Genomic DNA, 18,445 nt, shown 5'->3' on the forward strand with positions numbered 1-18,445 from the left:
TTTGCCATCGTATTATTTCATTGACTAATGCTTTGCTTTGAAAATCAGATACTTTAAAGCCACACTAGAAAATTATAGTTTTACTTATTACTTATAAAACATTTCACAAAAATAATGTTCAAGATATAGTGTTCAAAAATTTTTAATAAACTAAAATACAAAATATCATTCATCTTTATTTCATATCACCATAGTAGTGAGATGATTGTAATTGGTTCTTAAATTGTTTGAAAGGTCACTTTGATTTTAAATTCAGGCACTTTTTTGCTAAGAGTAGATTTTAACAGGAGCCTTGACTTTTTGCATTCCCTGATGTGGTATCACTTCCTAAGGTTTGTTAAACCAAGATAGGTACTGGTGTGTATGTTTCTTGATTGAAGAGTGGTTTATTCTATGTAGGCTGACCGTGGAAACTAGAAGGTAATGGTTGCAGGGAGCACAGTGTATTTTTGCAAATGAAAATCTGAATTTTATCTCTCTGTATCTGTGATCTGTTTGCCTAAGATTTAGCTAGATAAAGAAACTGCTCCAAGGTAGCTGGAGTTCAGAAAGTGAGGCAGGAAAGTAGAAAGTCTCATCACAGGGTACTGGAGAGCACAGGACTTGGCTGAGTTCCAGCTCTGACTGCCTCACGCCCTAGCTTTGTTTCCTTGGGCAAATCTGTTACCTTCTTTATGCTTTATTTCCCCACCTTCAAGGTAGAGCCAGTACCTACCCTGCCTGTTTCACAGGGTAGTTCTGAAATCTAGCCAAGATGTCTGTGGAAGTGTTTTGTAAATTGTAAAGCAAGTGACCATTGTGATAATTGAAGCTTTTAGGTAATTTATGGTCTCTTTAAGGAAAAAAAAAAAAAAAAAGACCCCTATTCCTCATATATAATAAAAATTCCAGTCTGATGTTTTATCGTATTTAGCATTTCTAAGTCTGCTAAATTAGAAGTTCTAAAAATAAGCTGGTTGACTATTGTGGTATAAATCCTCAATGTAAATGCAGTCTACTGGTCTGAGTGACAGATGTCAGGCAAAATGTCAACTTTGGGTTTGGGACAGTTTCCTATTGAACATGAATTATTCAGATTTTTTTTTTTGAGTAGCAATATAGGTTTGTTCTGTGGTAGTTAGGCAACAAAAAGTCTCCATCCCCAGAGACTATAGAGGGGCTCCTTAGTGGAGGGGGTGAGGCCAGTATTCAGGTCCCAACACAGAATGCTGAGAAGGCAAAGAAGCACCTCATGTCAGAATCAAACTTAATCTATTTTGGGTGGGGCAGACAAGGAAAGAAGGTGAGAAGATTAGCCAAGCAATGTGCATAGCCCATGGACACAGACAACAGTGTGATGAGGGCCAGAAGGAGAGGAGGGCTGGGGCTGGGTGGAGGTGGGCAAAGCAGGGGAGGGATGAGGGACATCTATAATAATGTCAACAATAAAAAATAAAAGGAAAAAAAAACTTAATCTATTCAGTGAAAAGCTGCTTCATGAAGGTGCAGGTTTCCTATGAAAATAGCCTGCATTACCGGGGGGCTGCTGTCCTTTAGCCCTGCCCTCTGCTCTCTCCCATCCCTCTCCTTTGTCTTCTCCATTTGCTTTCTTTCCTTTATTAACTAATTATAGAAGTCCTCATAGCTGTGGAATTAGTATGTACGTCACCACTTCTTGAATCACTAGGAAACATATTCTTTTTAATTTGAGTAGGTAGTAGAGCCGAGGGAACAATCATATAGGCCAAATGTCCAATTTATTCAGATGCAGTATGATTTTTGACTCCAAGCAAATGTCTGTGGGGAACAGTTATCGATCTGAGATAAATTAACCAGGCTGGGTTGTAGTGTTTCCTTAGCATATACATTTGTCCTTTCTCTAACAGGTAAATTTGGATATGTTAGTCTCCGGTTTTAAATCCCTCGTGATTTTTTATTTTTAATTTTAGGTGAGACATTGATACAATGGGTATTTATTTTCCTTGGGTTCTCATCTTTTAGTGATAACATGATGAAATATTTGGGGAGCAAATGATCTGCTGTCTGGGATTTGCTTCAGAATAAAGTGGAAGGAAGTGGTGTGGATGACAATACAGATGAATCAAGGAGGCTGGCTGTGAGTTGATAATTGTTGAGAGAGGTAGGGAAGGTTCAGAGGTTTCATTATACTCTTCTATTTACTTTTATGTATATTTATAATTTTACATAATAAGTAAAAACCCAAACACCCAACCCTACCATACATTTCTCATTGCCTCAAGGTAGATGCCGACCTTCTTAACATGGCCTTCAGACTCTGTTACCTCCTGGCCCCTACTAACCTTTCCAGGTTCACCTTCTTGGGTGTTCTGGTCCCATGAAATTATTTGCAGTGGCCTTACTACCTATGCCCCATCTTACATCTGGCCCCTTGCACTTGCTATAAAGACCCTTCCTACAACACCCTTTCCTTCCCTTTCCCTCCCCCCATCCTCACCTGATTTGCCTGCCTAACTATTATGGACCCTCAGGTCCCAGATAATATCACTCTGTCCATACCTTCTCTGACTGCTCTTTGCCCAGAGGTGCCTTTACCATTTCTCTCACTTTAGCTATCCTCATGGTGATTCTAACTACCATTTCCTTCCTGTTACCACTGTCGTATTATACTTCTTTTGAGGAAAGGGACCATTCCTCATTCATACTTCTATCCTTGGTACCCAGCATGATGCCTGCCACATAGCAGGCATCCAGTCCATAAATTGGAGAGTAAAAGGCCCACCCAGGGCTTATTAACGCTTGACCGCAGGTCTTCTGGTGCCTCTGCACAGAGCCAGCCATGCCTGGTGCTCATGTAACTTCTGCCTGGCATCTTGTTTCTTTACACCCTTGTTCAGTTCACCTTTGTTCTGTTTCATTGGGATTTTCATCGACTTCCTATGAGTCCTCGCATCATGAGCTTAAGTTTAGACATTACTTTCCAGAATCTCTGCAAGTGGTAGGGAAGGTCCAGTCAAACTTGGAGCGTTTATATGCTCTCAAAAATTACGAGCTTTGAAAATGGTATCCAGTACTCCTGGGAAAATTTAAACATGTTCCTTATCGATGTAATATGTCACCCCCCTGTTTTGAATAGGCCTCTCTAGGACACAACTCCAGGGGCATTTAAGCTACATTGTCAAGTTGATGGCAGACATGTGAGCCAGGAGCATGGCACAGGAATGTTTATTACAACAGTTTGAAATAGGAAAAACTAAAAAAATGAACAAAATGTATCTAGACAGGATGGATGCAGACATTGCCATCTAGTCATACAATGGAAGGCTATGCTGAAGTGGAAATGTATGACCTAAAGCTAGATGTACAAATTGGTGGTCTCACACCAAAAGCAGTAAGTCAAAGAATACAAATAGCGTGATACTGTTTATATAAAGCTCAGAGATGTATAAAACTAAACAATATACAGTTTAGGAATTCATACATTATAATAATGCATAATATACATATACATGCATACAGTTATATGCAGGAAACTGGTAAATACAGAGATCAGAACAGAGGTGTTCTTGGGCAGGAGGGTAGGGCTCTGACTGGGAAGAGGCATGTGGGGCTCCATCAGTACAGATAATGCTCTGTGTTTTGGGCTGAATGGTGGGTGTGTGGTTTTTCATTTCATTATACCTTATACTTCATATATAAGCTAAATGTATCCTTTGGATATGACATATTTCCTAATAAAAATACATTAAAAATAAATTTCCCAGCAATTTTTAAATATACATTAAGAATAATATGTCCCCCAGCAATTTTTTTAAATATATCTTTATTGATTTCAGAAAGAGGAAGGGAGAAGGAGAGAGAGAGATAGAAACACCAATGATGAGAGAGCCGTCATTGATCAGCTGCCTCCTGCACACCCCCAACCAGGGATTGAGCCCACAACCCAGCCATGTGCCCTGAAAGGAAATCGAACTGCAATCTCTTGGATCCTAGGTCGATGCTCAACCGCTGAGCCACTCCCAGCTGGGTTCCCCCAGCAGTTTTTAAGTGAGGCTACATTCCCAGCACTTAGAAGAAGGAAGGGATTTTTATTTTTTCAATTCTTGTTGCTTTTCTTCCAGAGTTCATGGGGTGCATAATTTTAAGCAAGTCATTTCTCACTTGTGCTTCACCTAAAAGGCTGATGGTAGAAATATAAATGGTAGCAGCTTCCTGGTGGTCACCAGGAAGTGGATTAAGTAGACAGATCACCTCTCTCACCTACACCTGTCCTCTCCCTGTTCATTTCAGATATTGCTGTGGTGGACATGAGTGATATCTCCAAACAGCCTTCACTATTCTACCATCTTGGAGTTCGAGAAAGCTTCAGCATGACCAATAACGTGATCCTGTACTATGACACTGACATTGACACTGCTCTTTCATTGAAGGTAAAGGGCATCGTTCACCTCTCCTGAATACTTTGTTTTGGGAAAGCAGTATTATATGTTCAGTTGAAACAAAGACTTGCTTGTACAATTTGGTCCAAATCTATACATTTAAAAAAAAAAAAAAAAAGCATTGCTCAACTTGGATAATAATAAGACATTTAACAGCTACCAAAATGGGCAGAAAGTTTGGGCATAGATACAGTCAGTATTTAATGTTATTTTTCCCTCAGTTTAAAGCAAAATAAAACGGAAAACTTGTATGTTTAGGCACAACTCAGTAATGATTGAGAATTTTTAAATGTATTTTTGCAAGTTTTATACAAATGTTTTTTGGGATAACATAGTACTCTTAAAAATGTTTGTATTTGTAAAATGTGAATGTCTAAAGTGAATTACTACAAAATTAAGCTACTAAATTAATATTTTTGAATATCTTAATGTTAGACAGTGTTGATCTGTGTTAAATCATTTCAGGAATAAAACATTAGCTTGTTGATAGCAGTGATACTCAACCTTGACTGCACTTCAGAATCACTTGGAGCACTTGTAAATATCCTAGTACCCAGGCCACACCCCAGACCAATTACATCATAGTCTTGAGGGAACTTTTTTTAACCTCCCAAATCTGCAGCCAGTGGTGAGAACCAGTGACAGTGGTTCAGAGTTAGCTTTCATGGACATCATAATTTTGTGATGGCAAAGTTAGACATTTTTGTGTTTCTTGAGATTTAATATTAACCAAATTATTCTGGGTTCTATAATAATTTGGGATTATTTCTGGGTAGAAATTCCACCTTCTTCAGATGTGTAACCTGTATATGTTATATATCATATACACTTTATATAGGTGTGTGCTCTGTAATTGTAGCACAGAACTGTGTTTTAAGAAGTCATTCATATGACATTGAAAGAAGAAACTATTTTATTATTGTACTGTACATTGTAGAATAGTTTCCCAAAAGGCTATAAACCAATCTAAATTACTTTAGATACTAATTTCTTCTTTTACTGATTTCACTAAGGTAGTTATTGCTGGAAATATTTAGAATTAGAAAATACTAAAGGGTACATTATTAAGTATATTTTTATGAGAAACATGAAATTAGAATATATTTTTTCCAAATTTAATACATTTTTTTCTCAGCTGAGCCTCAGTGAACTCCTGGAAAGTCTTATGACCTAGATAGTTTTAATTTTTAATGATATTGAATAATATTTCCTAAAATGGAAGTGCATAGTCAGTTATATCTGATGCCAGAAGAAGCAACTACATTTGTCATCAGAAAATAGAAATCTCAGAACATGTAAAAACTGTTTTATGGACAGCTCTTTAATTATGTTTTCTTTTTTTTGCAAATGTTGGCTTGCAGTGCATAAATAATACACTCAAGGGCTGCACAAACATTATGCTAAATTTACTGACTAAAATTGCTGTTACTGAATTTGGAGATGCCTAGGCAACTATAGTAAGGGGTCAGGAATCCTACCAGTGACACCTCTTCCATAGGAAGGCTTTCTGTGGAGGTGCCCTGCAGCCTTTACATTGATGAGTCCAGAAGTGTTTCATACCCTAGCATACCACGGTGCTTCCCATGCACTTCCTTGCTGTCACTGACATTCCTTACTGGGAAGATGAGGTGTAGGGCATTCAGAGCCCCAAACTTGAATCTCATTCTCTCTGGGAAGAAAGCATTGCCATTGTTACTGGAAAATTCTTATAACCGTATATGCCCCCCCAGTAGTTCCAAAGCTAACCAATTATGATAAATTTTCCTTAGAATATGAATTTTACAATTGTTGGGGGCTCATTTCATTTGAAGTTTTTTGCAGAGGAGGTCTCAACCTATTTACTCTGGATGATGGGTTGGGGCAAAGTACTTGCTTATGGAAATTAACTGTTTTGGAAAAACTGTACTCAGCTCATTTTTTCTTTTCTTTTCAGGATATGGTAACTCAGAAAAACACAGTAAGTATTATATTTCCAGATTTTTAACTTCGGAAATGTAAATATGTAAAATGCTTGCCTGAAAATCCCACAGATAGCAAAGTGATTTCTAATTGTGCCTGTTGGTTGTGTTTCTAAGGGGGATAGCTAGAACCCCCTGTCCCTCAAGTTGCCAGCTAGCTGAGGCCCCACTCAGCCATCCAGGCTGTGGGGCAGAAGGCAAGGTCAGGCAAGTGTACTTGTTCTTTTTGACATGCTAGGACTTTGAGCCTGACCTTATTGGTGATTGCCAAAGAGGAAGAGAGTTGGAGGACTGGGTGAGAGAGGTGAAAGGATTAAGTACAAGTTGGTAGTTACAGAATAGTCACAAGGATGTAAAGGACAGCATAGGGAATATAGCCAATAATAATTGCTAGGTCTATGTATGGTGCCGGGTGGGTGCTGGAAATATCAAGGGGAACACTGTGAAGTATGTGATTGTCTAATCACTATGCTGCACACCTGAAACCAATACAAGGTAATACAGTAAACTGTAATTGAGAAATTTGAAAAATTAAAGTGAAAACCCAAAATCATATCCCAGCATTAAAAAAAAAAAAAAAAAGATTGATTGCTTTATTTATTTTTTGCTGGAGCCAGTACCCCCCATACTTACCACCAAAGTTTCCGTAACGGTGAAACATGAATTTATACCCCAGTTAATATAGGGGCCTAGTCCACATTCCCTGCCATAGCTGAAAAGAAGTGGTACAGATTTCCACTTCCTTCTCTCCAGTTTCTGTGCTAAAGTCTCCCGATTTGGCTTAAAAGTTCCTGTAGTGGCATATTGATAATGCCATGTTGGTTTGAATTGTATGATGAAACCCCCACCCTAAAAACATTCAAATAAGATCATATCCTTGGAAATTGTGCCAGGGTTATCCCATACTTTCTAATGCCCCCATCCTTCCGGACCTATGTCTTTGTGGTTTAAGAAATTGTGACCTAGGCTAGGGACAGTTCCTTCATTTTTTTTTTTTTTTTTTGTGACCCTCAGCCTCCTTTTCAGTGGCCCTTCTAGAAGGCAAGGGCATCCTGCCTCTTTTCCTATTTCACTTGGAGTTCCCAGAAAGAGAGGGAGAAAAGATCCCAGGAGGTAGAGGTCTCCTGAAGGTGCCCTCCACAGGGGAGCAGGAGCTTTGTTGATTTTATTCCCTCCACATAAGACCCCACCCTTCTTCTCGCCCAGGCAGAATTCCCTACCTGAGGCAGAGCCTTGACTCCCCCTCCTCCAATTCAGAGGATGAACTTCTAGAAAGAACAAGTGGATTACCACTGGGGCCTGGATTTAACAAGCTGGCCTATAAAATGCATCAGGGTGATTTTGAGTTCCTCTTGGGGGGAAAAATGGGAAGATATGTCACTTCATTTTGTCCCATTTACATACTGATATTGTCCACTTCCAGGGGGTCTTTCCTTTCTTTCTAGATCTCAATTTCTTAAATTCTTCAATGGAGATGGGGAGGGGGGGTCCAGTCAAAGGAGTTTGAGCCTGACGCTGGGAGGCACAGATAGTAGTCCAGCCCTGTCTCTAAGGAACTTTGGGCAGTCACTCCAACCCCCCACCACCCCAGTCATCAGTGTCCTCATCAGTAAAAAGAGAAGGTTGAATTCTGTGATTTTGTTCATAGGTAACTTCCAGCACTTAATGTCTGTCATTCCATATTAGTCGCACAAGTGAAAAGGCATAATTTGGATTTAATGCAAGGAATGTTTAGGAAAAAGTTATTCCTTAAAACAAGAATTACATTAAGGCAAGATGCAAGGAAGAAAACACTTTCTGTTGCCATCCTGACTGTTGGGTATAGTAGGGACTAGAACCTCTAGGAGACTTAGTGTTGTTCTGTTACCATTCCGCTATATATCCTTCCTTCTCTGGAACATTCTCCCTCCTAAACAACCAGGAAATCCTTCCAATTCTTCTTAATTCTATTATACCATGGCACCATTCTCCCTAAGTTTTTGTTTTTTTAGGAATGAATTTATTCTAAAGGATTTGGCAACTAATCTCTCTGCTAAATTTGACATTACTTTAGAATTCTGTGCCTGGTACTAGTTGCCATTCTTGATGGGGTATGAGAAATTAGAGAACAAAATAAAGGACCAGAGGTGGCTGGAAGGGTATAAAATAGCACCTAAGAGGACAGGTTGAAGGGACATGAACCTTGAGAGGTATTGTCTATGGTCATTTTCAAATGTTATCTCTTTTTGGAATGTAGGGAGACAGTTATTTCTTCTCCTTCAGATGCCATGGAAGTAGGGCAAACTAAAAATAGGTTGGGTTGAGCAGAATGGACAGCTCACAATTAATGGTGATTAAATGTTGAAATCGAATATCGAAGTAATAAGGTGACTTTTTAAGAGAATCTGCTAATTTGCCCCTCCATATGGATTGGGGTCTGGATCATATAACTCCAGAGGCTTGCATCTCATGAAATTGTGAGTCTGTGATAATTGGACAGCTTTTTAAAAAGAGATACAACGTAGTCATAGTTGGTGAATTATAAAGTCCTGCAAGTCAGGTGTACAGATTAAATGCCACACACTGAACATGCTGCTGGATGCTTGAAGTGATTTGTGAATATATGGAAACCAAGATGCTTTGAGATCTCTGTCTTCAGGGAGTCGTTTTAAGTCTCTAGAATTGTGCCTAATGGTATATTGAGCTTGGCTTCATTTAGTAGAGGGATGGTGTATTAGTCAGTGTTCTCCAGAGAAGCAGAACCAGTAGGAGATATATAGAGAAGGAAATGGTGATATTTATTATGAGGAATCACCTCACGTAATTATGGACACTAAGAAGTCCCACAATCTGCCACCTGTAGGCTGGATACCCAGGAAAGCAGGTGATGTCATTCAGTCCAAGTCTGAAGGCCTGAGAAGCAGGTTCGCTGATGCTGTAAATCCTATCCTAAGGATCAGAGAAGATGAGATTAAATGTCCCAGCTCAAGCAGGCAGAAAAAAGCAGGCAAATTCCTCCTCCTCTGCCTTTTGTTCTGTGCAGACCTCAGTGGATTAGATGATGCCCACCTACAGTGGGGAGGACAGTCTACTTGACTGAGTTCACTGACCAATGCTAATCTCATCCAGAAACACTCTCACAGATACACCTAGAAATATGTTTAATCTGGGTACCCAGTGGCCAGTCAGGTTGACACATAAAATTAACCATCACAGATAGGCATATGTGCTTCTGTTTTTAGGAGCAGTTGCTTTGCAGGGATGTAAAGGATGGGAGATCAATCTCTAGGCTTCAGGCTGGACCAGCCCTTCAGTCATTCTGGGCTCTTCTGTTTTTTAACAACACAGTATCACCTTTTTTGCTCACCTCTTTTTCAGATAATGCTCATATTCTTGTGTGCCAGGATTTTTAAAAGACAACAACAAAAAACTGTTTAGGTATAATATATGGACACCATAAAATTTACCTTTGTGCACACAGTTCAGTGATTTTTAATAAGAGGTATGCAGCCGTCACCACAATCCACTTTCCATCACTCCCCCAAAACACCTTTTTGAAGACAATCCCTGTTCCACCCTCAGCTCCAAGCATCCACTAATTTGCTTTATTTCATAGATTTACCTTTTCAGGACTTTTCATATAAATGGAACCTTACAATAATGTGGTCTTTTATGTCTAGTTTCTTTCACTTAGCATGATGTTTTTTAGGTTCATATGATGTAGCATGTATCAGTAGTTTTTTTCTTCTTTATTGCTGAATAGCATTCTATTGTATAGCTTTTCCACATTTGAGTTATATCTTCCCCAGCTGTTGGACGTTTAGATTGTTTCCACTGTTTGGTTATTATGAATAATGTTGCTATAAATATTCAAGTATAAGTCTTTGGGTGGAAATGTGTCTTCATTTCTCTTAGGTAGATACCTAGGAGTGGAATTCTTGGATCATATGGTAAATACAAATGTAAATTTTTAAGTAACTACCACAGATAGGCAAAATGATATCCAAAGTGGCTGTACCACTTTACATTTCCATCAACAATGAAAGGTCTAGTTTCTTCATATCTTCACCAATATTTGGTATTGTCCTTCTATTATATACATTTTAGGAGGAATATGAAGTGGTGTATCATTGTGGTTTTGTATTTCCCTAGTGACTAATGATGTTGAGCACCTTCTTATGTGTTTATTAGCCATTCATAGTCTTCTTCAGATCTTTTGCTCATTTTTAGTTGGGTTTTTTGGTCTTATTATGGAGTTGTAAGAGTTCTTTATATAGTTTGGAAGCAAGACCCTTATCAGAGACTTTATCAATTATTTATTTTATAGGTCATGCTTCTGGTGTTATATCTAAGAACTGTTAGCTTAACCTAAGGTCATGAAGAATTACTTCTTTATTTTTCTTTAAAAAAGTTTATAGTTTTGGTTGATACATTTACCTCTGTGGTCCATTTTGAGTTAATTTTTGTGTCTGATGTGAGGTATAGGAATACAGTTTCTTTCTTTGGCATGTGGATATCCAGTTGTCCCAGCAGCATTTCTTATAAAGGCTATTCTTTCCCCCATTGAATTGTCTTGGTACCCTTCTCAGAATCAGCCAATCATAATTTTTTTTTTTTTAATATATGTTTATTGGTTTCAGAGAGAGGAAAGGAGAGGGAGAGAGAGATAGAAACATCAATGATGAGAGAGTCATTGATCGAGCACTCAACCAGGGCATGTGCCCTGACCGGGAATCGAACCCCGATCGCCTGGATCCTACCACTGAGCCACGCCCGGCCAGGCCCGATCATAAATTTAAGGCTTTGTTTCTGGACTTTCAATTCTAGGCCATTGGTCCATATGTTTGCCCTTCTGCCCAGTACCATGCTGTTTTGATTACTGAAGCTTGATAGTAAGTTTTGAAATTAGGAAATCTAGTTCCCTCAACATTGTTCTTTATACCAAATTGTTTTTAGTCATTTGGGGTCACTAGCATATTTGATGTGAATTTGAGAATCTGCTTCTCCATTTCTACAAAAAAGGCCATTGGAATTTTGATAGGTACTGTATTTTGCTTGGGTGGTATTGACATCTTAGCAATATTAAGCCTTCCAATCCAAGAACACAGGATGTCTTTAGGTCCTCTATAATTTCTTTCAGCAATGTTTTGTATTTTTCAGTATACAAGTCTTTCACCTTCTTAGTTAAATTTATTTATGGATATTTTATTCTTTTGGATAAATGAAATTGTTTTCTTAATTTCATTTTCAGGATTGATTTAAAAATACTTTCCACAAAAATCTTTAATACTTATTACATTTTACTTCATAATCCATTATTTGAGCTAAAACAATTCAGGGTTTTTTTTTTTAAAGAATAGTTTATTGATTTAGAGAGAGAGAGAGAGAGAGAGAAACATCGTTGTGAGAGTGAAACATTGATTGGGTGCCTCCTGCATACCCTCTACCAGGGATTGAGCCCACAACCTGGGCGTGCGTCCTGACCAGGAATCGAACTGGAAGCCTTTTGGTGCACGGGACAATGCCCAGCCAACTGAGTCACACCATCCTGGGCTCCTGTTTTTTAATTAGTTTCATAAAATGACTTCTTGTTCATACATCTTCGATTGTTACGCTGTTTTTTACTGCTTTAGAGATAGTAAAGATAGCCACTTTCAGCATTTTATCACTTCAGAAAACATGTTTATATGATGAAAGATAAAGGTTGTGCCTTTATGAAAATAAGAGTGAAAATAAAGCCAACCCCAAGAGACCATCTATTAAACCTTGTAACTTTCTGGTAGTTTGTGATTAGTGTACATAGTCAACAGGTGTTCTTTAACTTTATTTTAATTTTTCTTTGTAAAAATAACCATACCTTCAAAGTCTGGTATGTATATTTTGCAGGTTGATTTCCCCCTGGAAGTAGCTTCTGAGACTGAGTTTAGTGAACAGTAGATTTATTAAGGAGTGCCCTGGGGATCAACGCTGAAGAAGAAGAGGGAAGGAAGCAGGACTGGGTAGAAAGAGAAATCAAGCTGGGCTGCAGGCTCATTGACTGCCTTGGCTGACCCCATGGGCAACTCTAGAGCTGGAATAGCCTGTCTGAGTTGGCATGAGATGGCCAGGCCTTTATATTCCTACATTCATCCCTCACAGGTAGGAATGTGACCTTGGGTGAGGTGCTCTCTACAACTGAGGCAATTTCAAAAGGAGCTGACAGCAGGGGCTGGTGGCTGCTGTTCTTCCAGCAGCTGGGGCAACATGTCCTTCCTTGAAGGCTGCTCTGGGTGTGCACCTGAGTGTCTACCATGTTGTAATCAATTCATTTGAGAAATATATAAATCATATATACTCCAAGACTGATGAATATATCTCCAAGGCTGGGAGGCGCAGAAATATTTTTTCCATTGAATTGGTGGGTGATTAGCTTGCAAGAGAGGAAACATGGGGAGCTACACCTCCCCTGTCCCCCAGGAAAATTACTAGGAGAAGATGAGAATTGTTAAAGCACACTAGGCCTTATTTTCATTTGTCATGTCCTAAAGCCAAAGTTCACAGTTTTTAAAAAGGAGAGTCAAAATATCCAAGCTAGGGTCATGTTATTAAAAAACATCTTATTAGCCCAACCTGCATGGCTCAGTGGTTGAGTATCGACCTGTGAACCAGGAGATCACGGTTTGATTCCTGGTCAGGGCACATGCCTGGGTTGTGGGCTCGATCTCCAGTTGCAGGCATGCAAGAAGCAGCCGATCAATGACTCTCTCTCATCATTGATGTTTCTATCTCTCTCTCCCTTGCCCTTCCTCTCTCTGAAAAACAAAAGAAAAAAAAGTAAAAACATCGTATTAAAAAGCTAATCTGTTTTTCTGATCCTTGGAACAGGTAATTATTTTTTCTGGAAAGTCAATGAGATTTAATAGAAACTCATTTTTCCCATCAAAATAGCTATCTCTATAATCCTAATAAATTGGAATTTCTTTGAGAAACAGACATTGTCAATATTGGGTGCATTTTCTATAATATTGGAAGCTTTTTACCTGGCTTACAACCACACTTAGGCCTGGAGTTGAAGGTAACAATATCTCCTGGTCCTTCCCACCTGCCTTCTTCCGTTCTTTAGTGTGCTATAGCTTGGGATCCAGAATTATCAAAGATAGTATAGATTGCTTAGGGACACTTTGGTGAAAAGACAGTTAAATTTCTTCTTTCTTAGCCCTTGGGTTTTCTGAGTTCAGAATCAGAATTTCTTTCTGCCACTTTCATTAGTGAAGGCCCAATTTCAAACAAGAAGGCTATATCCCATAGTAGATGGAGAATTTTATTTTGTACATAGAATATGATTTATGTAAAAACATCTGCCCTTTGAATATCTCATTGGTGTAGCTTTGTTTGTTTGTTTCTACCTCATCTTCAATTCTCTGCTTAAGGGTTTTTGTCTTTTTTTCTACATGCCTGTTCTCTTTTGAATTGGAGTACTCTGGAAGTGCGAATCACAACTTTTCTCTGTACCTTTTGATTATCACAAGAGTAATGTCACATTTTACAGGGCCAGTGTCAGAAATTAAATACAAATATTTAATTACTCCTGCCAACTGAATAAATCTTTGGTGTCCCATGATACCCATTTCCTTTGATATGTAATTTACATACCATAATAGTCACCATTCACTCATCTTTTTGTGTTGGGTATTTTGTATATCATGGCTTCCCTTATTTAAGGATATTTCAGAATTAGGCTGGAATGGCAGTGACAAGAATCCTGGGAAGGGAGGAAGAGGACATGAGATTTCTCTGTCTCTGTGGTCTTCTGTGGGCTAGTTGGTAGACCTTGCTAGGTCTCAGTTGCCTCCTCCATAAAATGAGATGATTAATCAGGTGATTACTGAGATTCATGCCAGCTCTGAAATAATTCTCTGATGTTACGATAGCCGTTCATTTGTTTGAACAAAACAAATGGATGATTGTATGCCATCACTACATGGCATGTCTGCTGCAGGAATATCTTCATTTACAATTCTTGGTTATCAGTGGGTTCAGATTCCCTCTGATTTAGCAGGCATGTAGTGAAACAATGTAATTTCCAAGACTTTCAACCCCTAAAATCTCTGTCAGTGAAGTTCTGAGACATACACAGATCAGTTCAGTATTTAAATCAAATTTTTGTCATACATCCATGTGTTAGACCTTGTGAAATTGAGTGGTTCCCTGTTCTGTGCCTAATAAGTTTATAATCATACTGCACAAGTTGTGATAATACTTAAGCATTTTCTTTTTCCCTGTCCCAGCAGATTCCAAGTCCACAGTTGTACTTCTGCATCAGTTGCTTTGTGAAACCTTTTTGTTTCTGTTTTCCAGGTATCTGGTGGAAATTATTATTTCATCCCGTACATCGTGACACCATGTGCTGAATACCTTTGCTGTGAGAGCAATCTCCAGAATCGTGCCTCGGAGTGCATGCAACCCAACTGGGACACCATGCTGAGTCCCCTGAGTGTGCCCTTGGTGGACAGATTCACTGGCCTCCTCAGGGCAATCCAAGTGACCTCATGGTAACTCCCCTCAGCCTTTAACAACCTTGGGAGGTTTGCCACAATCTTCCCTTTATGTTCATGGAGGCCATATACCCTCAGAAGACCATAGTGCCTGAAGAATGGGGAACCCCCTACAAATCATTTTTAAGTCATGTAGGAATCCATTGTTCTTCCTTACTACATCACTGAGTTGAGCCATTGAGGTATAGCCAAAAGAGAATAGGAGGTCAGAGTTGAACCTGTGTCTGGCCTCAACTCTCTGCGTGACCTTGATAACTTCTCTGTAACCATTTTCTCATGTAGATGATAAGGAAGTTAAGTCACTGATTTTTTTTTTTAATACTGTGAGATTCTGTGTTTTAAGATCATTTCTGAAGATGATTTCCTCCCCCCTCCCACCCCAATCAGTTACTGAGGTTGTTAAAATGCCTCAGCAAGGCCATTCTGACTGCAAGCTCTTGTGCTATAAAAGTTGGGATGTGCTAAGTTCAGCTGAAGCCAGCCTGACCTCAGGAGGTCCTGTGACATGTTCTTTGTAGGTTGATGTTGGAGAAGGTGGGGAATACTGATTCAGAGATAGACAGGTTTGGGTTTGAATCCTGGCTCAGGCTATTCCTTGCTGTGTAGCCTTGTAAAAGTTCACTTGTTTGTGCTTCAGTGCTCAAGAAACCATGTCTTAAAATGTTCTTCTAAAACTCGAAGGCAGAAGAACGATTCTGCTTAATCAAAGGATCCACTTATTTTGCTTGCAGCCAATTTAAAGGATTTATTCCTATAAGTTATGTCACAAGGAGAAGGATTTGTCCTTCCAAAACAAATGAAAATCCAAAGCACTTGCTGAACAGACTTAAAATAAAATGTAAAGGGCTGCATGTCCCACTTTGCCTCAGATCATGGCTCCCTGAACTGTGGAGCATTACTATAGAGTATTGGTGTGAGGCACACACTAGTGAATAGTCTGTTCTCTTTTTCTACCTCATTACCTCTTTTCTGGACACAGAGTATCTCCTACAGACTTTATGGGAAAAGAAGACTGGAGCCCTGGCTGGGTAGTTCATTTGGTTGGATTTTTGTTCGATGCAACAAGCTTGTGGGTTTGATCCTGGGTCAGGGCACATGCAGGAAGCAACCAATGAATCCATGAATGGGTGGAGCAATGAAATCTATGTCCCCCCCCCCTTCCTCTCTCTCTCTCTTTAATAAATGAAAATTTAAAGAAAAGAATACTGGAAACTCAGACATATGTGACCACATGCCAACGTAGAAAGCAAATGGGAAACTTCTGTGGCACATTCCTGGAAAGCCTCATTCAATCATACCTTGCTAACTATTGTCTTATTGCACAATGAATATTTTAGTGAAGTTTAGAAAGCTCTCCCAGTATCATCTTTTCAGGTCTGACAAAGAGGTAGGCTAGCTTGCATCTGCCAGATGAGCAGGGTCTTTTCAAAAAGTGGACTCAACTTTGTTTCTCATTCAGTGTCTATATGTATCAGTAGGAAAACAACTCTTGATTTAGTTTCATTTCAAAGGATTTGAAATACCTGCTGGTTGATTCCACACCTTGAACTGGCAGATACCTGGCAATGGTTAGTGAGAGGGTAAATGGTGCTAATAGTTTAAACACATCTATAATGAGGATGGCGGATTTTTTAGCTCAAGTGCCAACTCTTAATTGGTAAAGGCTGCCTGGAGCCCTGTGCTGAAAAGAGGTTGGAAGCCATTTCCAAGTTCACATTAATTAGCAACATCCCTGGTTCCCAGAGGTAGAAATGGCCGCATGCTTATTACATATATGATGTCCTCAAGCCATACTCAATTTGGTGTTTTATTTGCTTATAAGTTACTGTTCTTATTAGGTTTCTTAGTTTATTAAAACTATTTTTCAGAATTACTCTTGAAAAGAAGACTGAAGTATAACATTTTACTTGTCAGGGTAAACTAGTAATGCCTTAATAGCTTTGATGTGTTTATAGTCCACCAAATGAATAATGACTGTCATCCAAGTTAATGACTCATTAGATTAATAATAGACTTTTATGCTCAATAATAGAATTTTAAACACTGATAGAATCTGCTAATTTGCTTATTGGGACCATAAGCAATAGACAAATAAGAAAATAAAATATTAAAGCAAAGCACTGATAAATATATATATACATATATGCTTTTTGTTAATTCTCAACCGAGGATATTTTTTCATTGATTTTTAGAGAGAGTGGAAGGGAGGTAGGGAGTGGAGGGGGAGAGAGAGAGAGAAACGGAAACATTGATGTGAGAGAGACACATCAATTGGTTGCCTCCTACACACCCCCCAACTGGGGCCAGAGATAGGACCTGAAACCCAGGTATGTGCCCTTGACCGGGAATCGAACCCATGACCCTTTGGTGCAAGGGGCCAACACTCTAGCCACTGAGCCACACAGGCCAGGGCCACACTGATATTTTTATATCAGAGTGCTTTCTGTGGGGCATCTCTTCATTCTTTAGGTGTTCTTGAATTCCTTTTATAAACATTGGGCCAGGCTGTGTATTGTATACACATTTATTTGGCATAGTTTTATAATTATTAAAAGTAAGTAACAGTTGTTTTTATTCTTATGTGTTTCTCTTTTTCTGAAGACTATTATTTGAGCTTTTTTTTTTTTTTTTTTTTTTTTTTTAATGAACAGCGTAATTTTACTCTTCTCTAGTTAAGTCATTTCAGCTACTTAATGGGTTGACAGTATTACCACTTGACAATGCCCAGTCTCCATTAAAAATTACTTGGTCCTGGCCAGTTTTGCTCAGTGGTTAGAGCATTGGCCCACAGACCAAAGGGTTGCAGGTTCAATTTCCCATAAAGGGCACGTACCTCAGTTGCAGGTTCTATCCCTGGCCCCAGTCGGGGCACATGCAGGAGGCAACCAATCGATGTGCCTTTCTCATATCATTGTTACCCTTTCTCTCTCATTCCCACTCCTCCCTCCCTTCTACTCTCTCTAAAAATCAATGGGAAAAATATCCTCAGGTGAGGATTAAAAAAAATTACTTGGAAAGTGGACAACAAATTTAAATCACTCTATGGTCGTTATAAGTTCTGCCTGGATGCATGGAGATGCAACCTGACATTTTCATGTTTCCCTCTCCAGTGTTTATTACAAAGAAACTTTGTTAAATGACATCCAGAGAGCCAGAGAGAAATACGAGGGCAATGAACTGGCAAAGGAGCTGGCTCGGATCAAACTCCGCATAGATAATACCAAGATTCTGACTTCAAACATCGTCATTAATTTACTGCTGTCCTACCATGATACCCAGGTATGAAATATATGCTTACCTGAAGCTAACACATGCTGAGTTCTTCCTTGGCATGAGGAATTCCTCATGTGAAGTACTCTTATACTAGGTGCACAGTTAGGTAGCTGTTTTATAGACAGAATAGGTATGTGGCTAGGTCATAGGTCACCTACTATATCTGTTGTGGAAATAATGGAGAAGGTTTTGTCATATCTGACAGTCACTCCAACAAAATCTCATATGGTACTGCTCACTAAAAGAAATACAGAATTTAGCAGTTTATATGCGCTTTATGCTAGGCATTGCTCCAAGCCCTTTG

At 39.1% G+C, this 18,445-nt stretch overlaps 1 protein-coding gene across 1 annotated transcript in view; it reads left to right on the forward strand.

The window, feature by feature from the left end:
- MAP3K15 (mitogen-activated protein kinase kinase kinase 15) overlaps positions 1-18,445 on the forward strand; it is a gene marked incomplete at its 5' end in the record, with an annotated part of 76,595 nt that overhangs the window by 10,225 nt on the left and 47,925 nt on the right. Inside the window, 4 exons of the mRNA XM_081125428.1 lie at positions 4,249-4,388; positions 6,331-6,354; positions 14,672-14,865; positions 17,979-18,147. Of these exons, the coding sequence (XP_080981554.1) occupies positions 4,249-4,388; positions 6,331-6,354; positions 14,672-14,865; positions 17,979-18,147 (527 nt within the window). The remainder of the gene's footprint in view (positions 1-4,248; positions 4,389-6,330; positions 6,355-14,671; positions 14,866-17,978; positions 18,148-18,445) is intronic.

The sequence above is a fragment of the Miniopterus schreibersii genome, assembly GCF_964146895.1.
Source record: "Miniopterus schreibersii genome assembly, chromosome: X".
Classification (NCBI taxonomy): Eukaryota; Metazoa; Chordata; class Mammalia; order Chiroptera; family Miniopteridae; genus Miniopterus; species Miniopterus schreibersii.